The sequence below is a fragment of the Microcaecilia unicolor genome, chromosome 8, assembly GCF_901765095.1.
Source record: "Microcaecilia unicolor chromosome 8, aMicUni1.1, whole genome shotgun sequence".
In the NCBI taxonomy this organism is placed as follows: Eukaryota; Metazoa; Chordata; class Amphibia; order Gymnophiona; family Siphonopidae; genus Microcaecilia; species Microcaecilia unicolor.
The window spans coordinates 143,013,293-143,038,554 of NC_044038.1; the positions used below are offsets into that span (position 1 = coordinate 143,013,293).

The 25,262-nt window shown below is 44.6% G+C and overlaps 1 protein-coding gene across 2 annotated transcripts in view; it reads right to left on the reverse strand.

The window, feature by feature from the left end:
* The window catches only part of LOC115476667 (toll-like receptor 2), a 28,993-nt gene extending 4,428 nt beyond the window's left edge, over positions 1-24,565 (reverse strand). Inside the window, exons 1-3 of one of the 2 annotated variants that reach the window (XR_003943214.1) lie at positions 24,498-24,565; positions 20,957-23,600; positions 6,076-6,086 (exon numbers count right to left, since the gene is read on the reverse strand). Coding sequence is in view for 1 of the 2 variants with exons in the window: in XM_030213166.1 (XP_030069026.1) it covers positions 22,235-23,590 (1,356 nt within the window). In the remaining variant the exon portion in view is untranslated. Of the gene's footprint in view, positions 1-6,075; positions 6,087-20,374; positions 23,601-24,497 lie in introns of those variants that run through there. The other variant, XM_030213166.1, reaches the window with a different exon arrangement.
* Between the last annotated feature and the right edge of the window lie 697 nt (positions 24,566-25,262).

Consider the following 25,262-nt stretch of genomic DNA (forward strand, 5'->3'; position numbering starts at 1 on the left):
ATACCATCCAGTCCAGGATATCTGCTACTCTTCAATTTGTCAAATTGTGCCATTACATCCTCCAGGTTTATAGAGATTTCATTCAGTTTCTCCGACTCGTCAGCTTTGAATACCATTTCTGGCACTGGTATCTCTCCCAAATCTTCCTCAGTGAAGACCAAAACAAAGAATTAATTTAATCTCTCCGCTATGGCTTTGTCTTCCCTGATTGTTCCCCCATGTCTGTCTCAATAGCTGTCAGGATTCTCGCAGAACTACTGGGTTAGTGAGCCCTTGGACCACTGCCGAGGAGCGGCAGCAGCAGGAGAATCACCCAAACACAAGACAAGGCAGAACAGACGTACCGGCAAACCCAGGACTGGAACTACCAGAAGGAAACTGAAGCCGAGGCAACGCAAACTGGAGCAAGCAGGACAGGAAATCAGCCAAACTTCACCTGCGCTTGACCGCCATTCCCCAGGAGTTGAGCCCCCAGGTGCAGGCAGCCGGCAGGACTAAGAGACTGAGGAGGAAGTCAGAACTGCAGGGTTCAGTATCCGGCACAAACAGTAGAACACTCCAGAAACCAAACCAGGGTCCCAGACAGCAGTAAGCAGAAAAATATTCCAGGAACCATACAGGGTCAAAGGCAGGCAGCAAGCAGTAGAATAAACCAGGAGACAAGCCGGGTCTTGGCAGGCAGCCGACAGTAGAATAAACCAGGAGACAAGCCGGGTCAAAGCCGCAACCGGAAATAGCACAGAAGCACTGCAACTAACTCTCACCAAAGGAAACTCCTCTGAGGACCTCTGTTGCAAGGCAAACTAGAAAGCTTCCCAGGTGATTAATAAATGCAACATACAAGGGAGTTCACCAGGTACTGGTACTGCTTAGTTCCAAAAAAACTCCCAAAACAATCTGGAAGTCTGGAAGATCCAGACCGGAATATCTTCTGGAACATGAGAAACAGCAAGCAGTCAGTCCATAGCAGCCACCAGGTCTAACCACTGGGGGGCGAGGTGACTGAGAGCAAGAAACATGGGCACAACCGTGACAATAGCAGACTATGAACTTTTCCTCCAGGAACTTGTCCAAACCTTTTTTTAAACCCAGATACACTAACCGCTGATACTATTCCAAAGCTTAACTATTCATTGAGTGAAAAATTATTTTAATATAGTCATCACACTCTTCAAAAATCCTTCCACCTGACTCTTAGTTATTAAATTTTGATATAAATACTTGCAGGCTGCTGAGGCTCATAGCTAAAACCCTATTAATCAATAGTATAATTTAAAGAAACTTATCTTCAGTAAATAATGGAATGTTCCAGCATATATTGTACAGTGTCCATTTCAAAAGGATCAATATTTAGGCATCACAAATCAGAGTTTAATGGCATTCACTTTGAAGCTGTCATTGCCACATTTCAGAATGATTATTTTTAGGTTATCATTGCCTGAAGATGCCAAGTTTTCTTATTAAGGCTTTTATTTTTTCATACACATTGATTCTTCCAAAGCGTATCATAACTCTCTGACTTGACTGTAAGCTTCAGAGGGAAGGGACTGCCTCTTATATGGATCTGTACTGTACTGCATGTGTCTATGTGTTATTGGTGTTCACATATGTCACTTTTCTGAGACCAATCAAGGCAACTCACATAGTTACACAGTAATACAGCAATGTAGTAAGTGACAGCAGATAAAATTCATTGTGGTTCATCCAGTCTTGCCAGTAAGGTGATTAGGGTTGCAACTGTTGCTCCCCAGGCCTTCCTAGAAGTAAAAAAGTCACCTATTTTTAATGTCTATCCAGCTCATTTTCGAAAGAGAACCCCGGCCATCTTCCGACACAAATCGGGAGATGGCCGGCGATCTCCTGAACCCGGTCAAATCAGTATAATTGAAAGCTGATTTTGACCAGCGCCAACTGCTTTCCATCGCAGAGCCAGCGAAACTTCAAGGGGGCATGTCGGTAGGGTAGTGAAGGCAGGACAGGGGCGGGACAGGGGCATGCTCACGAGATGGCTGGCTTCGCCCGATAATGGAAAAAAAAAGTCAGGCTTGACGAGCATTTCGCCGGCTTTACTTGGTCCCTTTTTTTTCAAGACCAAGCTTCACAAAGGAGCCCCAACTGACCAAATGACCACCGGAGGGAATCGGGGATCACCTCTCCTTACTCCCCCAGTGGTCACCAACCCCCTCCCACCAAAAAAAATGACTTTTTTGCCAGCCTGTATGCCAGCCTCAAATGTCATACCCAGCTCCCTGACAGCAGTATGCAAGTCCCTGGAGCAGTTTTTAGTGGGTGCTGTGCACTTCAGGCAGGTGGACCCAGGCCCACCCCCCCTACCTGTTACACTTGTGGTGGTAAATGGGAGCCCTCCAACCCCCCCAAAACCCACTGTACCCACATGTAGGTGCCCCCCTTCACCCCTTAGGGCTATGGTAGTGTTGTAAAGTTGTGGGTAGTGGGTTTTGGGAGGGATTTGGGGGGCTCAGCACCCAAGGTAAGGGAGCTATGTACCTGGGAGTTATTGTTATTTTTTTTAATTTTTAGAAGTGCCCCCTAGGTTGCCTGGTTGGTGTCCTGGCATGTAAGGGGGCCAGTGCACTACAAATGTTTGCTCCTCCCATGACCAAATGCCTTGCATTTTGCTGGGTTTGAGATGGCCGGGCCCGGTTTCCATTATGGCTGAAAAATGAAGCCGGCCATCTCCTCTACACCCGGCGATCGATGTAGCCGGCTCCAACCGTATTTCGAAAATACGGTTGGCTCCGCCCCCTTGCGGCACCGGCCCCGAAGATGGCCGGCCAGCTATTTGGCCGGCGCCGTTTGATTATGCCCCTCCTTATGACATTGAAGGATTTTAGCTTTTCTTCTTTAGGTGTGAAATATTATTCTTTATGCAGATGATATGCTATTGTTGATTCCAGTTAAGAATGGATTGAGTGAGATTTCTTTCTGTATCTCTAAAGTTAACTATTATAGTCTTATCTATGAATTTAGACTGAACACCGACAAGACTCCATTACTTTGGTTAGATAGCAATACTGATTATGTTCCAGATTTTTAAATTATTTCCAATAGTCTTTCTTTTAAGATGGAAAGAACTTTGGTGTTATTCTAGAACTTTTGAACCTCAGGTACATCATATTACTCATCATTGGAGTATGCACAGGCAGACTCAGAGATTCAGCCGATTCCTGAGCTTCATCATAACGCCTGCAGTCCTTTCTATCATCAGATTTGCGGACCATCTTTAAATTCTTTTTGTTGCCATTCATCTTATTCTCTATTTTTTCTGTTTCTTCCCCTCCCTTCTTCCTCTGTGCCTTCCTCTCTACTGACATTGTAATTGTTTCTTCAGTTCTTTGTAAGCCGCTTTGAGGCTGCTCTCAGTGGTATAAAGCAGGGTATAAATGTTCTGAATAAATAAATAAAAACTTCAACAGATACGTAGAATTTGTCATTTTTTTCATGTTCAGCATTTTATTATTCTGGTGCAAGCTATCATTTTAACTCATTTTGATTGCGGTAACATTTTATATTTATCTCTTACTACTAAACGTCATTCAAAATTACAAATTTTGCAAAATACAGCAGCCAAACGTATATTGAGACTCAAAAGATCACTGGCTGCCATTTCATGCCTTTGGTTTGTTCAAATTGGCTTGTATAATATTCAGAATGTATAATGGCTTTGTTCCAGTTTATATTCTTATTTTTTATTTATTTCCAGCAATTAACAGTTAACAGTATTAACAGAACTAGAGATTCATTTCACTTGTTCTTGTTCAGGAGTTAGATATAAACATTATCTTTCATTTATCGAGCTCCTGGTTATCTCTTCCATCTGATCTGTGTTCTCTAGATTCTTATTATTCTTTTTGTAAAAATTTGAAAACGTATCTGTTCAAGAAAATCTTAGGCTAGTTTGGCATTGGAGGCAATGTTCTAAACTGGTTCAAGGGGTTCCTAACCCTGCGCTCCTACCAGGTTACATCAAATTCAACTACGTCTGCAGCATGGACACCAGAATGTGGAGTACCGCAAGGATCACCCCTATCACCAACCATTTTCAACCTAATGATGATTCCCTTGGCAAAACTTTTTTTTTTTGTAATATCATTTCTCTTATTTGTTACCCACTTTGAACCACATTTGTGGGAGTTAGCGGGATACAAGAGTTATATTACATTACATTCTGGGGCAGATTGAGAGTGGTCTGGGCCCCCTGCTTGGCTGCCACCTGACACCCCTCTACTGCTGTCCCCCCTACCGCCACAGCCACGCCCCCACTGCCCCGGTCCTACCTGAAGAGCCCTGGTGGCCTAGTGGTCTCTGTGGGAGGGGAGCATGTTCTTTCCTGCTAGTGCACTGCTGCTATTCTCCCGCCTGCCAGCACCACCGTGTTTTCAAAATGGCAGGCAAGACTTTTTGCGGTAGTCTCGCAGGTCTGAACAATCTTGTCAGACTTCTGCAGGGAGTCTCGGCAGCCATTTTTTAAATACGGCGGTGCCAGGCAGGGGGAATAGTGCCAGCACAATGGACAGAAAATAACATGTGTCCCCCCCCCCCCCCCCCCCCCGCAGAGGCCACTAGATCACCAGCAGGACATGTTTATCCACTCCTACTCAAGCTGAGACAATATTTAACCATCTCTCTGACCTCATGTGCATCTTTATTCAAATCAGTCACCTTACTTTCTAACTCTTCCTACTTTCTTACCAATCTATATGTTACAACTTTGCCTTACCCTTCACTATCCTGTGTAATAAAACGCACCTCCAATGTTCTGAAGCTGGCAGCGTGGCAGTGAAGCCTGAAGCCTTGAAGTGTTCGTAGGCTTCGTAATAGCTCTGCCCTCTACAGGAATCGCACCAATTGCTCTCAAAGCCCCGCCCTCGGAGCCCTCCATTCATTGTCTTCATCATCGCTCCACCCTACACAGGAATCGCACCACTCGCTGGCATAGCCCCGCCCTCGGAGCCCTCCCACCCTCGAAGCCCTCCCACTCTCGGAATCGCACCACTTGCTGACATAGCCCCGCCCTCGGAGCCCTCCTGCCCTCAGAGCACAGCTGATCGCTTTGTAGATTGCTTTTGCCCATGAGTGTCTGCCCCACCCTCGCGTCGCAATGTGATGACATCGAGGGCAGAGCACTTACACTCACCAACTCACCGTGGGAGGGAGAGAAGGAGGGAGGATCGTCATGACATCGCGAATCGCATCACCACCCGAACAACTTCAATCGCTGGTGCAGAAAATAAGAGAAATGTGGCTGTCGTCATCACAGGTACACAATGGTGAATGGGGATGGTTTTCTGCAGGAAGGGGGGCCACAGGGTCGCACCACGGGGGCAAGGGGTCAGTAATGCGGAGGGCGGGGGTTGAAATCGAAGGGACAGGGAAAATCTGCAACTCCATGGGAGGGGCATGAGCGAAGCTTTGAAACAAGCAGGACTGGTTGGAGGTGGTGTTGAAAGACGTTAAAAGAAAAAAAAAACAAAAAAAAAAAGGAGGAGAGCCTAAGTTGCAATGCCACACCTCTGAGCAGCTCCAACACACTCACTTCCTCCAGAAAAAAAACACCTAATATGCAAAATCAGCATCTATCTCACTCACACACCCACACACACACACACACACACACACACACACACACACACTCCCTCCCTCCAGACAAAAAACATCTAATATGCAAAATCAGCATCTATCTCACTCACACACACAAACACACACTGTGCCATGCACAGGCAGCATCTCTCTCACTCACACACACACCTATGTACCTCGCTCAAAATACAACTTCTGCTACAGAGGGGAGGAGGGGGTCCTCAGACTTGAGAAGGGGGAGGAGATACAGAGACCAGAGGAGGGGGTGCTGAGAACACAGAGGGAGGGGGAGGTATCTCTGTCACACACACACACACTCTCTCACAGTCAGTGTCTTTCTGCCTCTCACTCTCATACAGTCACACTATGTCTCACACTGTATCACTTTCACTCTCTATGTGTCACACAATCACGCTCACACACTCTCGGCCTCACGTCACACACACACACACACACTCGCACATTCACTCACACACTCTCTCTCTCTCTCTCTCATGCAGTCACTCTCGCACACACTCTCTGAAACATACACACTCCGAGGAAAACCTTCCTAGTGCCCATTTCATTGGTTTCAGAAACGGGCCTTTTTTACTAGTCAATTATAATGTTCTATTACGTATTGTGTTGACATTGCAAATAGAATACAATGACATGCTTTGTATTGTTAGTTGAATAATTTTAGTGCTGTAACTGCCTGTTGCTCATGTTTAATCTATTCTTACTGTACACCGCCTTCAGTGAATCCCTTCAAAAAGGTGGTAAATAAATCCTAATCAATAATAAAATAAATAATAAATAATAATAATGTGTCACTTGAATAGGGGAGGGAATGGGAAGCACTAAGATGCTGGTTTTGGAGTGGAGGCATAACCTTGTGGTTAGTGCAGCTGGCTTTGATCCTGGTGAAGTGGGTTTGATTCCCACTACAGTCACTTAAACCTCCATTGCCCCAGTACAAAATAAGTACCTGTATATAATATGTTGTAACCACAAAAAGGCAGTCTATCAAGTCCTATCCCTTCTCCCTTTTTTGGCTGTAGCTGTTTTACATTCCTAAGAGCAATACAAAAAAAAACCTGTTCTACTGAAGTCTGTTGTTTGACTTCTTCCTTAGCCTCTGGGACGGCCTGCGGTTTTAACCAAACATACCAACAGTGAGAAGGATGGGACTGGCCAGAAGGAGGAAAGACTGAGAAACTTTCAACTGGGAAAGTTTCATATCAGCAGTGTTAAATAGTAACTAAGTAAATGTAACTAGTTACTATACTTAAATAAAAGTGTCATTTGTAAAGAAGTACAGGAAACATTTGTTACTGTTACTGAAGCAATCATTTCATAAATTTTTACTACTTTTACTCATAGTAACATAGTAGATGACGGCAGAAAAAGACCTGCACGGTCCATCCAGTCTGCCCAACAAGACAACTCATGTGTGCTACTTTTGTGTATATAAGTCTGCCCAGCACTAGCCCCGCCTCCCAACCACCGGCTCTGGCATAGACCGTATAAGTCTGCCCAGCACTATTCCCGCCTCCCACCACCGGCTCTGGCACAGACCGTATAAGTCTGCCCAGCGCTATCCCTGCCTCCCAACCTCCAGTCCCGCCTCCCACCACTGGCTCTGGCACAGACCGTATAAGTCTGCCCCGCACTATCCCCGCCTCCCAACCTCCAGCCCCGCCTCCCACTACCAGCTCTGCTATCCAATCTCGGTTAAGCTCCTGAGGATCCTTTCCTTCTGAACAGGATTCCTTTATGTTTATCCCACGCATGTTTGAATTCCGTTACCGTTTTCCTCTCCACCACCTCCCGCGGGAGGGCATTCCAAGCATCCACCACTCTCTCCGTGAAGAAATACTTCCTGACATTTTTCTTGAGTCTGCCCCCCTTCAATCTCATTTCATGTCCTCTCGTTCTACCGCCTTCGTATCTCCGGAAAAGGTTCGTTTGCGGATTAATACCTTTCAAATATTTGAACGTCTGTATCATATCACCCCTGTTTCTCCTTTCCTCCAGGGTATACATGTTCAGGTCAGCAAGTCTCTCCTCATACGTCTTGTTACGCAAATCCCATACCATTCTCGTAGCTTTTCTTTGCACCGCTTCGATTCTTTTTACATCCTTAGCAAGATACGGCCTCCAAAACTGAACACAATACTCTAGATGGGGCCTCACCAACGACTTATACAGAGGCATCAACACCCCCTTTCTTCTGCTGGTCACACCTCTCTCTATACAGCCCAACAACCTTCTAGATACAGCCACCGCCTTGTCACACTGTTTCGTCACCATCAAATCCTCAGATACTATCACCCCAAGGTCCCTCTCCCCGTCTGAACCTATCAGACTCTCGCCACCTAACACATACGTCTCCCGTGGATTTCTATTCCCTAAGTGCATCACTTTGCATTTCTTCGCATTGAATTTTAATTGCCAGACCTTAGACCATTGTTCTAGCTTCTTCAAATCCTTTTTCATGTTTTCCACTCCCTCCGGGGTGTCCACTCTGTTACAGATCTTAGTATCATCCGCAAATAGGCAAACTTTACCTTCTAACCCTTCGGCAAGGTCACTCACAAATATATTGAACAGAATCGGCCCCAGCACCGATCCTTGAGGCACTCCACTACTCACCTTTCCCTCCTCCGAGCTAACTCCATTCACCACCACCCTCTGGCATCTGTCCGTCAACCAGTTCCTAATCCAGTTCACCACTTGAGGTCCTATCTTCAGCCCATCCAGTTTATTTAAAAGCCTCCTGTGGGGAACCGTGTCAAAAGCTTTGCTGAAATCTAAGTAGATTACGTCCATAGCTCGTCCCTGATTCAATTCTCCTGTCACCCAATCAAAAAACTCAATGAGATTCGTTTGGCACGATTTCCCTTTGGTAAAACCATGTTGTCTCGGATCTTGCAACTTATTGTCTTCCAGGAAATTCACTATCCTTTCCTTCAGCATCGCTTCCATTACTTTTCCAATAACCGAAGTGAGGCTTACCGGCCTGTAGTTTCCAGCTACTTCCCTATCACCACTTTTGTGAAGAGGGACCACCTCTGCCGTTCTCCAATCCCTCGGAACATCTCCCGTCTCCAAGGATTTATTAAACAAATCTTTAAGAGGACCCGCCAGGACCTCTCTGAGCTCCCTTAATATCCTGGGGTGGATCCCGTCCGGTCCCATGGCTTTGTCCACCTTTAGCTTTACAAGTTGTTCATACACACTCTCTTCTGTAAATGATGCTGTATCCACTCCACTCAGTTACATCTGATGCTTGTACTTAAAAGTAAAAGCGAGAGATGTAAATGAGAATTCCTCAGTACACCAAATAAAACAACAAAACTTGGAACAGGATTGTGTTGTTGCAAACCTCGTCATGCAAACTGTAGATCATCCCATCTTAATTTTTACTGTTCAGGCAATTCAAAGATAATAAAACAGTTAGTCCTCAGATGAAATATTGTTAGAACAACAGACAACAATTCCATCTTTGTGAAAGCCTTCTTTGTAACTCAACAACATAACGAAGATGAAGATGAAAGTGGTGAATTAGACAGCTCTACTTCTAATGAAGATGATAATGACAATGATGATGATGATGATAAAATGTCTTTGCTAAGGGTATGAAAGGGTGGGGAATTGACCACAGATATCCGTGCTCAATTCCCTACCCTTTCATGCCCTTTGAACTTTCCCATGGGACTTTTGAGTTCTCCGCTCTTGCAGATTCTCTTGAAAATTTCTTTGCTATACAGAACTCAAGTGTTTCAGACAGCGATTCCCCCAGTGGCGTAGCCAGACCTGACATTTTGGCTGGGCCCAGAGCTAATATGGGTGGGCACTAATATGGGAAAGTTCAAAGGGCATGAAAGGGTAGGGAATTGAGCACGGATATCTGTGGTCAATTCCCCACCCTTTCATACCCTTAGCAAAGACATTTTATCATCATCATCATCATTGTCATTATATATATCATTATATTGTCATGCCTATATATATAGGCAGGAGTAGTGTGCCCTACTTCTAGCATTTTTCCTCTCTCTCCCTCCTTTCATCCAGCATTTCTCCTGTTTCTCTCTCCATCTGACCAACCAGGGTCTCACCCTTGCTCCCCTTCCTTCTCCCCAACAGCTTGTCTCTCCCCTGCCCTTTTCCATGTCCCCTCTTTCTCCCACCATCTTTCCATTCATCTTTCTCTCTGTACCCATCTTCTATCCAGCATCCCAACTCTTCTTTCTTTCCATCCAGCTTCTCCCCTCTCACCTCCATCCAGCATGTCCCCTTTCTCTCTCTCCCTTCCACCAACATCTTCCCTCGCTCTCCATCTTCTGTCCAGTGTCTCCTTCCTTTCATCCATCTCCTCTCTCTTCCTCCTTTCATCCAGTGTCTCCCCTTTTTCTGTCCCCATCCAACATCTTTGGTCTCTCTCCCCACCCCTCCACCATGCAACATACACCCTGACACACTTTCTTCCTCCTCCCCTTCCAAACAAAATATTTTTTCTATGCTCCTCCACCCCAGCCTACAGAAAAATAATGCCATGTGCTTGAGAGATCCATGAATACTGCTGTAGATTAACACACCCAACCCAATGTGGATAAAAAGAAGCTTTACCTTAGTTCCCCAGGCACCCAAACGGCTGCTGAGCTCACCAGGGAGGTCAACTGCATCCCTTCGACACGCTGCCACTGTGAGCAGCCGCCCTCAACAAAAGAAGAAAGTGAAGCGCAGGGCTGCCGCCGCAGCAGCCTTCAGGCATGCGCTGTTGGTCTGCCGGTCCTCAGCCCTCGGAACAGGAAATTGACGTCAGCGGGGGCAGAGAATGGCAGAGCCAACAGCGCATGCCTGAAGGCTGCTGCGGCCCCGCGCTTCATTTTCATCTTTTGCCGAGGCTGCTCACAGAGACGCAGCGGCGGCGGTAGCAGCAGAGCGGAGGATCATCGCAGACTTGGCAGGCAGGCGGGCGGGCCTGAGCCAAGATTGGGTGGGCCTGGGCCCACCCAGGCCCACCCGTAGCTATGCCCCTGGCATTCCCCTGATCAATACTTGCAGACTCAGTCAGAAGACACCAGTAGTACTGCAGCCTGTCTGATTTGAAGGAACTTGTTATCAGACTGAACAATCTACTTCCTATTAGTGCAGTTGTTAAGTGCCTTTTTAGCTGTGCTGGATTAATGTCTCACAAGCACACTTGCATGAGTGATAGTCATTTTGAAAATTTAGTTTTACTAAAGGCAAAGTGGATTGAATTGTAGAGCAATAAAGCTGTTGAGATAAAAATGTTAACAATGCTTGCACTCGTAGTTATGCTACTTTTAATTTTTACTCAAAAAGTATTATATTAGGCAATCACTTTTTTTTACTTTCACTTAAGTAAGTTTTGTAATGTGTTCTTCATTGTACTTTTACTTTAAGAATTAAAATATACATTTATTTTTACTTTTACTTAACTACTTTCACCCAGTACTTTGAACAACATTGCATTTCAGAAAAGCTCTAAGGCTTTTCCAGTGTACAGTTTCAGATTTATCAAGTATCTCATTTATCTTTATTAAAATACAAAATGGCACCAAAGAAAGGAGAGATAGGAAAAAGCATAAACAAGAACTTGGTATTTGTGTTTTCCTCTATGTAGATGACATTATTTTGGTTCACTACACAGACTCACTAGCCCCTGATATTTCTAAGCTTGAAGACCTGTTTACTATCTCCTCTTGTCTTCTTTCTAACCAGTTGGTCTTAAATCCTACAAAGTCTGTTGCTTCTTGGATTACTGGAGGTCCCTTTTGTCCCTGTTTGGCTCCAAAATTATTAGCTTCCTCTATCACTGGAGTGAAGCAATTTAAATACTTAGGCGACCTTATTGATCAAGAACTCTCTTTTCCACCTAAGATAGCATCCCTGGTGAAATCATGTTTCTTTATTGTACAGAAATTTCTAATTGGCAATACTTATCAAGTTTGAATTTATTTATTTGATATACAGCCTATAAGATAACTGGTGGTTCACACAGTAGTAATAATAAAACAATGGTGAATGAATACAAACTTAAACTAATAAAATTGATGCATCTTCCCAAAGGACCCTCATCCTACTTTATGCATTTTTTCCTCTAGACTGGATTACTGTAATGTATCTATTCGGATGTTCTACAGTATCTTCTGAAATGATCAGTGCAAAATGCTGCCATATGGAGTCTTTCTTACATCAGCATCAGCAAGTTTGAGCATGTGCCCCCACTCTTCATTCAACATCACTGGCTTCCCTTTACCTTTTGCATTCACTATAAAACTTTAATTCTCACTCACAAGATACTCTATACATCTGTTCCTTCATATCTTGTAGTTTTGCTTTTAGTGACTGATGATATGTTGGCTTACTTTTGGAACATAGTACTCAGGTAGCACAGTTTATGATATACTAGTAAAAAAGGCCCATTTCTGACACAAATGAAACGGGTGCTAGCAAGGTTTTCCTCGGAGTGTGTATGTTTCACAGAGTGTATGTGAGAGTGACTGTGTGTGAGAGAGAGAGTGAATGTGCGAGTGTGTGAGTGAGAGAGAGAGTGAGTCTGGGTGTGACGGTGTACTTGGCTCCGCGCGCGTGCATTGTTGTGGTGTCTCGCATGGGCGTGGCGAGAGAATGAGCACTGGACCCGTGGAGAGTGGCACTGGTGGCATGAAGAGTCTGCCTCAGTGCCGCGTCAATCAGCTGATCAGTGCCGTGGAGAGCGAGTTGCAGGTGGGCAGCGAAAAAGGAGACCCCACGGAGAGGCAGCTGAGCGTTACTGTGCAGGTCACTGAGCTCTGGCTGTGCTTCAAGGAACTGACCAATCCTATTTAATAGAATGCACCTCCAACATTCTGAAGCCGAGAAACCTTGTGTGGTTGGTCACTTCTGCTTGTGACGAACCCGGAAGTACGTGATGTCAATTCAGGAGATGGATACAGAGAGCAGGAATGCCTCAGCCATGCAGTCAGCTTCAGAACGTTGGAGGTTTATTATATAGGATGTTGATCATTAATTACTGTATGTTATAATAATATTTACTTTAATTGTGTTGATGATTTTATTATTTTTCATTTTAATTTGATTGTATTTTTGTACATTTGAGTTCTAACAAACACTGGGCAATTCATAAATCCAAGAAAATAATTCACTTTTTTGCAAAATTCAGCCCACGAAGCTTTTTTTTTCTGCACCTGTTTTCACGATTCGTTATGAGCTGCTTTGAACGGCTGTGTGTTGCAGTAGTTCAATAATAACCAACTGAAACATTCACAAATAGCTGATAATATGAAAATTGTATTACATGTGTCAGAGGGTCCAAAATTTGTGGGTTTGTTTTTTGTTGTTTGTGCATAAAGAGAATGATGGAGATAGGGAAACATAAGACAGAATGTCGGTGGGAAAAACAGAAGAGATGGAGCCCTTTTACAAAGCTGTGGTTAGCACCGTGTGTTTACTGCAGCAAAACATGACATACCACAGGGCACGCTGAGGAATTCTGCAGTAATTTTGTCATATGCACGCACTACCCATGCACTAAAAATTTAATTTTTTTGGTGCAAAGAGCATAGCAGGGGTGGAGGGTGGGCATATAATAATTAGCACATGATTAGGGCAAAATGGGTGATGGTAAGGGCTAATCTGTTTTAATGCACATGTGCTAATGGAACAATTATCGAGTGGCCATTAATACAAAAAGAAAAGAAATTTGGCCATTTTACCGCAATGATAAAAATGGTCTTAGCACATGGGAAAGACATGCTAAGACCACTTTTTACCACAGTTTAGTGAAATGGCCCCACAGTCTGCATACCATCTTCCTCCCCCCCCCCCCCCCCCCCCAGTTTTTTTTTTGCACCAAGCTCCCGGGGGTCAATGCTCAAAGCCCAGGTGCCAAAACCCACAACGTAAACCCCATAGCGTAACAACAGCACAGAAAACTACCTAAACAATGCTCAAAGTAAATGACATTCAAATTTTATGTGCAGGTCATTTGCACTATAAAACTAAAAGCAAGGGGAGGAATGTGCCTGGCATATGTGCACAAACGTTTCATGGCACTCATGCCTAGACAAAACCAGAAGTGCAAGCACATATCAGCACTGTTCTGCACCTTTTAACTATGAGTTTTTCAAAAATGCGTTTCCACTTACGTTTTTGAAAGGCTCATATTTAAGTGTGGAAAAACAGACACTGATGTGTGCTTTTGCTTCTGCTTTTACTCAAACTCACACATGTTTGTTTCTTATTATTGGCACTTAGAAACTGTATGGGCTTCCTTTGACTTCCAAGAGAAGATAAAACTGGCAGTTTAAAGTGAGAAACTAACAGGAAATCCTCTCCCTAACCTAGTGGCGTACCAAAGGGGGGGCGGTGGGGGCAGTCCGCCCCGGGTGCACACCACTCGGGGGGGTGCCGCGTGCCTGTTGGTCGAGTCTGCTCATTCCCTCCCTGCTGCTCCCTCTGCACGGAATAGGTCACTTCCTGTTCTGGGGCAGAGTGAGCAGCAGGGAACGAGCGGACTCGGAGCCGACAGGCACGCGGCACCCCCCCAGCAGGTAAAAATGCACCCGGGGGGAGGGTGTAATTTTGCCAGGGGGGGGCGCATCAGCGATTCGCCCCAGGTGTCAGGCAGCCTAGGAACGCCACTGCCCCAACCTCTCTACCCTGCCCCTGAGTTGGTGATAAGTTTTCGGCATTATAGGCCATCATTTATTTTGGACATTGCAATGCTGCCTTCTGAGAATTGTGAGGCAATACTAACTGACCTCATTTGCATCCAGGACTGTAGAGTCAAGACTCCAACTCTTTTATTCATCTACGGTCCGATTCTGACTCCGACTCCAACTCCTACTTTTATTAGGATAGAGTCAGTCCAGAGGGAGGCTACAAAATTGGTAAGCAGTGTAGTTCCAACCCCTGTCCCTAGGGAGGGGACTACACTTCAGCCTTAGAGAAGTTCTCCTTGCTTGGAGAAAAACTCCTTGGCTGTGTTTAGCCTTATACCTATGACTCCTTATCAGACAGGCTGCAAGATGCAAGGCTAAACTTTCAGACGTTTATTCCCTGGATAAAATCATTTGGATTAAAGAACACAGGAAGAGTTACACCATTAGCCAGTCATAAATTTATCATAGAAGCCTATTTATTACAAATAGGAAAATAGACATCTAATTGATGCTTTGCCAGTAACAATTCAAAAATAGTACATACAGTCTTTTTCCTTTCTATGTTCCTGTGGAGGAATTTACCTGCCTGAAGCAAAACGCAGTGCTAGCAAGATTCCTGGTTTTGTAGCGATAAACTATTCCTTTTATAGTTTTTTCTAACTATGTGTACATGACAATTCTCAGTCTGCTGTCTCTGCTGATGGCCCCCTTATCTAAACACAACATTTGATTTACTTGTTCCAGAAAACCAGTCTCACAACCTCCAACCATAAATCTTTGCACAGAATAGTCCTAGGGCTAAACCTCCTTCTTCACCCCTCCCTGTTGCTATGCTTGCAAGTAGAATATTAAGATAAGATTCTACTGAAATACTGTCTGACCTTACCTTGCTGTTTTACAAGTTGGGCAAACTCTGCTCCACAGAAAAAAAGGCAGGCATCTTAAAAGTTACACAGTGGCCCACCATCTTATTGACCACAGATTTATACTCGATCTTGGACATAAAACATATAAGGACAGGCTTATGAACCTCAACATGTATACGGCAGAAGAGAGGAGGGAAAGAGGAGATATGATAGAAACATTTAAATATCTCAGGGGCATTTATGTACAGGAAGAGAGCCTTTTTCAAATGAAGGAAAATTCTGGAATGAGGGGGGAATATGATGAAGTTGAGAGGAAATAGGCTTAGAAGGAATCTAAATATTCATTTACGGAAAAGGTGGTGGAAGTGCGAATGGCTGGAAGCGTGAATGGTCTCCCGGTGGAGGTTCTGGAGACAAGGACTTTGACAGAGTTTAAGAAAGCATGGGACAAGCATGTGGGATCCTTTAGGAAAAGGAGAAGTTAAGGGTTATGGAGGATGGGCAGACTGGATGGGCCATTTGGCCTTTATTTGCCGTCATATTTCTATAAATATTCACAGCCAGTGTATAGCGGCTAACCAGCTGTATTGCATGATATAGCCGGCTCAATGCGAATATTTAGCACATTGCTGGCTAAGTTTGGTGGCCAAATTGGGCTGTCTAACTAGCAGGCCTATTTTTGACTGCTATAAACTTAACTGGCCAGTGCTGAATATTGGCTTGGCCACGTGAGTTTAAACTGGCCGCAAATAAACCGGATTTTCAATGTCGGTCACCAGAAAAGGCCTGGCATTGAATATCCAGCATCACCACCAATCATGGGAATTAGCTGGGCTGCTTCCCACAGTCTGAATATCGGCCCCAAGGAAATCATATTACTATCCATTGTCACAAAAATATGTACATCACATAAGAACACCCATCTCACGCACACGACATGCCTGCAAAATGCCCGCTCTCAAAACGTTTTTCTTTTGATGAATATCAGACTTAAATTTTTTGTTTGTTTGATTATATGGTTTAAACATTTTTGTATCCATCTTCACCTTGTTCCACTTTTTGCACATTCTTTTCTTTTGAAAATAAGCCCCTTAACGTTGTAGGTATTCTTTTACTGATGTTTACTCCTTCAGATTCCTATGGAAAAGCATTATTCATCTAACCTTATTGTTCCTCCTTCCTTTATATTCTTGGATAAGAAATAAAATTAAGATCAGTTCTTCCCATTACTATGAACCATCAAGCACTCACCTGTTCTGCAGCCATGACTGACTTACAAACCTTTGCCTGGACTGTCTGCTGAAGACATTAGTGACTCCGTTAATTTTTAATTCACTCAGTTTACCTGCCTAGAGCTATCTGAGCACAAGATATGGGATTAAGTTCTCTTAAAGGGACCCTGCCAGTGGTAGTACAGAGGAAATGCAATGGAGGAGTCAGTTCAGATCTTACTGTAGCTCCTTTGTGATCTTGGTTAAGTCATTTAACCCTCTGTTGCCTCAGATATAAATTGTCAGCCAATATCTAGTGTACCTAAATGTGCATTCTTTCTGTAGCTTTAGGGCTTACAAGCAGTATATAAATAAGAAAATTAAATAAATAAAATGTCTGACACAGTGGCATTCCTAGCCTGTTGGCAACCCGGGAAGGGTTGCCACTGCATTCCTCCCCCCCCCCCTCCCCCGTGCATCACCCACTCCCTGAAGCGCATCACCAGACCTTTCCTCCCAGCAATAGGGTGTGCGGAGCTATGCCGGCTTCCTGCTCCAGAACAGGAAGTAACGTTAGAGAGGGCAGGAAACCAGCATAGCCAACAGCCACACGCCTGCTCCATGCACCCCCCTTGCTGCCTACACTGGGGGCAGACCGCCCCCACCCCCACCCCCACTCTTGGTATGCTACTGGGTTGACAGTGGTTTACAACCAGTGGTGCAGCAGCAAAGATATGCCAAATGAAAGAGTAGAAACGACTCTTCTGCTCAGAATGGTCCTATCCTGTCACTCTATTTGCATATCTTTGCAGCTGCATGCACAGAGACAGATGAGAGAAAAGAGGAAAGTGAGCAGAAAATTGATTTATTCCTTTACTCCCCAGAGCACATACACAAATGATAAGAATGCAGTGAAATTTAATTTTATTTACACAAAAGCTTAGGTTTGATCTCGTTGGTTATCTAAAGCTTTGGGGAGCTGATTGGACAACTGAAAAGGTGAGAGGGACATGGGGGAATCCATTGCTTGCCCCAGGATCTGTAGCATGGGTTTCTGCCAGGTACTTGTGACCTGGATTGGCTGATTTGTTTTCTATTTTTGCTATTAATGGCCATGCACTAACTTTCCCATTAACACATGGCCATTAGTGCATGAGCCCCTATCGGCACCTATTTGTAGGCGGTAAGGGCTCATGTATTATGTTATAGAGACAGGACTTATTGTCCACAAATGCCAATACATAGTTCATTGTGGATCACAAATCAAAATGATGAGACATAACCTCAAGAATTACAAACTATCATAAATGAAATGATGTGGTCATAATTATAAAAGACATAAATACACCTAATCAATCCAAATGTTCATGGAATAAGATCATTTTGAGAACGTCACAAAATACCTGATAGTTCCTGAGCATGAATAATTGTAAAGGTAAAGAGTTCCATAGAAAAGCAACTAAATAATGAAGAGAAGAGTTAAACAGCTTCTTATATCTGATTAATCAGACTGCTGGAAAATTTAATAGCATATCATCGTGAGTTTTTCTGCTACTAGTCGAACTACCATGCAAGAGCTGCACAATCTCGCATAGGTGATCCTAAACACAACTGTAAGTAATTTAAACCTAGCCCTGGCCTCAACTGGTAGCCAGTGCTAATCAGGCGCTAATCAATTAGCGCATAGAAATTAGCTGCGCTAACCAATTAGTGCAGAACCTGCCGTCTACACCCCCTGACCTTCACCCAGTGCTAAAAAATAAAATTTATTTTTTAGCGTATGGGTAGCGTGCACCAGTCCCAAAATTACCGCAGGATGCCTGAGTGCGCCCTCCGGTAAGTCATTTTTGCTGCAGTAAGCACGCATTATTGCTTACCGCAGCTTTGTAGAAGGGTCTCCGTGTTAAAAAAATGAAACATGCAGTTCTGTACTTTTGGCAGAAGAACCAATAATGTGTCAGAACCAGGGGTATCTTTTTATTTATATATATATTTATTTATTTATTTAAAAATGTTTTATCTACAAATCTAGGCAGTTTACAAATTCACATACATAAAAAATCAAATCACAACAATGAAACATATTACAGGTTAAAAAAAAACAAAAATAATACAATCATGAAAAAGCTTGTTGAAATAGCAAGGTTTTTAACTGCTTTTGAAAAGTAAGCAAGGATTCACTTATATGGTCTGTAGCCCTGCCCAGCGCATCCCAGGATGCACTGGGAGGGGCTGGGCACCACCATTTTGTGGCGGTGTCAACCCAAAGGAGAAGAGGGAGGCAGGCTACCTCCCTCCTCCAACTAAGGTAGGGGGGGCCGGGAGGGGGTTCTTTTTTAACGGACACTGTTTAAGTGGCCACTGGACCACCAGGGAATATTTTCTGGGGGTTTGGGGGACTGGAGACCCACCGGATCTCCAGCCCTTCCTGAACCTGGGGGGGGGGGTGGGGTTGTCGGGTGGGGACCGGAGGTCCGCTGGACCTCCAGCCCCATGTTGGCAGGTTTGCTTTGGGGGGAACGGGGGCCTGCCAGCATGCAACTGCATGCTGGACAGGGCTCACCATTCCTCCCCAATGATCTGCAAACCCTAACACCAGCTCAGAGCTGACGTAGGGTTTGCAGCGGCCAGCGACCCAAATTTTGGCGTGCTGACCGCTGATCATTGGTGATGAATGCACAAAGCCCTGTTTAGCATGCATTAGCATGCTACTTGCGCAAAGAGCCCTTGAGCGTGTTGTTTCACGCACTCGAGGGCTGTCATCATGAGGCGGTAGCAAACGCCGGCACTAGTATGGCGCTTGCAGCCTCTAGTGCCGGTGTTTGCTTTTGATCATCTGCCTATGAGACATCAATTTACTCTTCAGTGACGCTCCCTGTCACATCCTGCACTGCACCTGCAGTTAGAAACTTCACTAATGCTCTACAGAACCTGATCTTTCCACTTGATTACTTGTTCTTCATAAATAAGAATACTTATCCAGTTGAACAAGATCATCAAAATCATGTACATTCATATATCCCACAGCACCTTTCACTTTTGTCTTAAACACAATGCAGGCTTCAATGACACGTTTTTGGCAATTCTTTGTGAATTTTTCAGAAGGGTAAATTCCAGGACTGTGGTTGACTTTCATATGAAGTCTGAATCTGAGCAGTTCACTTTAACAGAAGTTATGATGCTTCCAGATGAACAGACAGAGGGATGGAGTGAACCACAACATAAGTGCTTTTCATTCATTTTGAAAAGCATTGAGGACTGGATTCAGTACATCACACCGAAAAATTGGCACGGATAAAATTATGCATTGAGCACATTTTATAGAATAGCGCCTAAGTACCTAATCCACGCCTAACTTAAGGCACCTGCATTTACGCCTGCTGAAACCAGATGTAAATGCCAGTGCCTAAATTAAGTGCGGATCGGATGTATTCTATAAAAATGTGCATAACTCATAGCAAACACCCCAAACGTCCCCTAAACACACCCCCTTGAAATTACACGCTATAGGAGATACGCGCACATCATTATAGAACTCGATGTGCATGTAACTCCCAATTACAGCCAATTAATGCCAATAATTGGCTGTTAACAACTGAGTATTGGTGCTGATCGTCTCATTAATCTATTAAGTTGCACCTGCAAATCAGCTATGCACGCTGATTTGCGCAAATGACTTTAGTCACTATTGGGCCCTTTTACTAAGGCAAGCTTAAAAATGGCCTGCGGTAGTGTAGACGCATGTTTTGGGCGCACGCAGAATCATTTTTCAGCGCACCTGTAAAAAAAATGCCTTTTTAAAATTGTTGCCAAAAATGGACATGCGGCGAAATGAAAATTGCCACGCATCCATGTTGGGTCTGAGACCTTACTGCCAGCCGTTGACCCAGTGGTAAGGTTGCACGCGGTAACCATGCGGTAATCATCTACGTGCATAGAATGATGATTACCACCCATCAAAAAGGAAATTACCGCAAGGGCTATGCGGTAGCCAGGCAGTAACTCAAAATTCACGCATGTTGGGCGTGTGTAGGCATCTGCACAGCTTAGTAAAAGAACCCCTATGTATAGAATCTGGGGGGTGAATTAATATGTGTGTATTGGGGGGAAAGGTTGTGTCAATCTCTGGAGGGAAGGCAGTGTGTGAAGAAGGACATGAAGGATGGGAAGGAGGGAAGAGTCACTTTTGTCAATTTGCTAATTAAACTGTTCAAACCCAAACCTTAACATTAAGTGATTATAATAATAATCTCTTAGTACAATGAAACCTGTCAATTAATGCCTATCACAGGTCACCACTTACCCAGGTGTCAGTCTTGCCCATGCCTGATTAAAGATACACAAGGCACAAACACTTCAGCAAATCAGATTGGTGCTTACTGCTATTTTTTTTAGGCAAGCTTCACAAGGAAGTGACCACACCTATTAATTCTGTGGTGTTTTCCCACATGTATCAGGCACTCACAGCCTACATGCATGAATTCATCTATTGTTCTGCAGTGCATACAGCCAGTGTCCAGGTCCCCAGGGCCAGTGCAAGGGCACTGGGCATCCTACAGAAATCACCTTGTGCCCACCCCACTGATCCCCACTTCACTGCTACTCTTCCGTATGTCTGGCATCATAAGCACATTCAAAACAGATGGCCATCTGGCCATGCATGAAATCAGCATCAAGCAGTGTTGGCCCCAAGACCTCGTGGTGCAGGCCTTAAAGAAGAGCAAAGATGATAGGGAGCCGGAGCATAGGCTTCCTCTGCCCCACATGGCAGCCCAGGCACAGATTTAGGCACAGGCAATACAGGCAGCTGTCTATGACGTCAAATTTTGCAGGTTGCTGGAGTATCCTCATGACTACTATGCCTCAATCTGGCACTAATGCTGTAGAACCACTGCCCTGCATAGCAATCAGTCCCCATTCAGCAGCAGGGTTGTCATTAGGGTGGTGCAAAGTGGGCCACTGCCCGAGCCCTCATTCTATAAGAGGCCCCGAGCCTGCCCATAGTTGAAGAAGGCCCAGCCTACTGGCTAAGTTGGGATCCTATTCCCTTCCACAATGCTGCCTGGGCCCCCATATGTCTGCCATCAGCCCTGAGCAGTAGCAACTCCAACAGCAAAATTCAGCATAGGGCTGTGAGCCTCCTCCCCCACACCTAGGTTTCCATGGTAACAGGAAGCCCATGGTAGAGTACAAGGATGGGCACTATAGAGGCCTTATAGCACAGGAATGTTTGCTGGTCCCACATTGTATTTTGCTATCAGAGTTGCTGGTGGTGCTGCTGCTGCTGCTTAGAGACTGGCTACAGGACAAGAGACAAAGGTGAGGAGGAATGCCCAGAAGAGGGGATGATCTGGATAAGGGAGAAAAGAAGAAACCTTCCTTCTTCCTTACCTACGGGGTGCCCCCACTTCAAATCTAACCCTTCAGCCAACTCATGTTCGCATGAAGATCCCCGTCCACTCATGCTGTTCTACTAACTGTTTTGCTGCTCCACAAATTTTAGTGTCCTAGGTGGCCGTCAGGGTCACCTAGTGGCAGAGCCAGTCCTGCACATCCCCAGAGTGTATAGAAGACATTCTGACCTGATAGGTTAGAATCAGTGTACAAAGATCAATTATTTGGCTTATCCAGATATCTTTCAAGGACACATGAATGTAAGTGCAAATCCTGATGTCTCCAGTGCAATTTCTCAAATTGTGCTAACCTTTCAGAATGGAATAAGTGGCTAAGTCAGTAACTTTACAAGGGCATTTTCGGTGCACACATAGGTTTTTTATCTGAAAGATTTGGGGGTACACTTGCTGCTAATATATTGTTGCCATTTTTTTTTACCACTGGTACATGATATAACCCACTCATTTTCACTTCTGTCTCGTGCACGCTAAGCTCTAGGTTGAGTAAAACAGCGATTCCTCACCCAGCAAATTGCAGCCACAATACACACTAGTACGATAACAGCACAGATGATGACTATAAAGAGTGGTTTATAGCACTCAAAAACAGTGTCAGTCTCTTTAACCTGATGGCCTTTATATACAGAAGGTGAATCACAAAGATAACCTTCTGGCCACTGCTGGACCACAAAAGAACTTTTTGATAATTCTTTCATCTCATTAACAACGGCGCAAGAACAAGTATATGGATTTCGATCAGCTTTCAAGACGCTTAGATGTTTGAAGGCTTGCAGCTGGTCTTTTGGAAGACCTGTAATCCTGTTTCCATCCAGAATGAGGACTTTCAATTCTGGAAGGTTATTTGAGGATGGGAGGCTATGTAGCCTGTTATTGGGCAAATAAACTTCTTTCAAATGGGGCAAAGGCACATCAAGAGCAGAAAGTTTGTTGTCGCTCAGATCTAGTAGTTCAATGCTTGGTGGTAGCAGGTGTGTATTCACATGTTCCAGGCAAGTATTGGAGAGGTTTAACAGGTAAATGGACTGTGGCCATTCACAGGGGGATGAAGGAGGCTTGGAGAAGTTGTTTTGGCTCAGATCTGAGTCCTGAAGATTAGGCAGCTTGGAGAGAGCTTTGCAGGCCACATCAAAAGAAGTCAGATTATTATGCCTAAGCTTTAATGACTTCAGGTTTTGGAAAAGATCATCAGAAAAAGAATCGTTTATGCCCTGATCCTGCAGCTGATTTTCAGACAAATCCAGAGCATGCAAGTCTTTGAAATGCATACTGATAGAGTGTGGGATATGGGTTGTTTGGGATCTAGTGAGAACAATGTTTTTCATCCGTGCCATCCAGCTGCTGATATGTGAGAAGTCCTTTCCTCTGTCAGTCAGTGATGCTGAAGACACATTGATAAACTGTAGAGAAACTATTTTGGGCACTTTTCCTTCCATTAATTGCCAGTCTGCCCTGCCAGTGAAAGTGCAATCTTCAAACACCAGTTCTCTGATGTTAACATTCCGTGTTAAATCCAAAAAGATCCGCAAAAAATTCTCATCTAAAACTGAGTTCCCCAAGATGATCTTGTCAATTGGTAACTGCAGATAGGGTGCCACCAACTGTAGATTGCTGTAGTACAGATGAATATCACTGACGTCTTCAAACTTTCCATCTCTAAACTCGAAAACAAATGCTCCCAAACAATCAATCAAGTCCTGGAAGTTTTTTAGAGCTGCAAATGAACAAGTGCAGCGGCTCCTGGAACGATCTACTGTGCATGTAAGGGAGCCAGGGAGTCTGTACCCGATGAGCAGAAGAATCACAAATGACGGGGAGATCTGCATGATGGAGCCCCTGTTAAACGAAAGAACGAAATAAAAAAAAACAGACATATTTACTGTTTACGCCTCTCATTCCATTTGGGTTAAAAGAAGGTGGGGAGAATATCGATGTCCCACTGCCATCCTATTGGGGAGCGCGGCTCCCCACCCCCACCCCACTGCCATCCTATTGGGGACGCCGACTCTGCCAATGCTGCCCTTCTCATCCCTCCCCACTTACACACAAGCACACACCCTCCCCGCATCGGGAAACTTTCGGAGAGTGGGTGGAGTTTCAGATCTCGGATTGCTCTATCCCCATCCGTCACCACCAGTGCAAACGTATCCTGCCCGAAAGCCAGCGATTAATATTGCTCTTGATTATTTTCTCTGCTTCGTTCTCTTTCGTTTCGTTTCCCCGTAGGCACATTAGGGCCAGGGTTGGCTTTTCATCCTTAGTTTTCAAGATGGCTCGTTCTTTCGCATTTCAGAGGAAATAGAAATAGTTAAATCGGTTTAATCCCAGAACATTGGAGTCCGGTTTTTAAGGTTTCATCACAAGTGCTTTTAGTAACAAGAAATATTGTACAGCTCTCAGCCAAAGACTGGCTCAATTTAACTCCTTACTTCTTCTAATTCTCCCTCCCTCCCGAGTTATAATGTAATATTTTTCTTGTTTGATGCTAATATTTAAAAACTACGATGGTGTCAAATATTTTTGGCAAGGTTTTTCATCAGGGACTCCATTGCCTGATCGATTTCATTTAGATTTAACACAAAAACTTTCAGAATATTGCCCACTTTGCATAGTGCCACTTGGAAAAGAGGCAGGATGGCAGCGCCGAGGTTGCTGTTAATTTGCAACTCCATTTTCCAGCAGTAGTTTTTTTTAATTTATTATAAACACTTGTAATTAAATCACTGCACTTACCTGTCAATAGCCAGTTTGCTGCAGAATTGATTCCGTAAGACTTAAATCTGATTTGATCCTGTTCTCTGTCTGGCTTCCTGTTTTTTTTTTTTTAATATGCTTGTGCTGCTTCTTCCCCCCGGAACAGGCTGCAAAAAGAATTTTCCACCTCTTTCCTTTCGCAACAGTTTCCTGAAATGCCTCCTTCTGAGTAACATGTCGATGTCAGAGTTGAACTGGGGAGGATTCTGGGGTTTCAGAGTTTCAGTTGCGACAAGAGAGGTGAGATAGAGAGCTGGACTTTTAAACGTCATTTCGAAGATGGCTTCATTTGTCAAAACATCCACAGTCCTCCCAGTCAATGGATTCCTGGTGTTGGCCCCAGTGGGGTCTCTAGACACAGGGCCGTGCCGATGCGGTAAGCGGGGTAAGCACCTCAGGGGGGCGCCCACATTTGGGGTAGCAACGGGGGGGAGGGGAAAGCCAAAATGACCATCACCCAGGGGTGTAGCAAGACTTCACGGTGAGAGGGGGCCAGAGCCCTAGGTGGGGGGCACATTTTGGCCTGTCGCTCCCCCATAGCCCCCCTGCCACTCCTTACCCACTGCCGCAGCAAATACCTTGGCTGGTGGGGGTCGCCAACCCCTGCCAGTTGGTCTCTGGTGCCGCCACATTGCCTGCCCTGCTCTGTCTTCCCCTCACATCCTGCATGCTACTTTTAGTGGAATTGAGCGTGCCGCAAATAAGGGGAAGACAGAGCAGGGCAGGCAATGCGGCAGAGCCAGA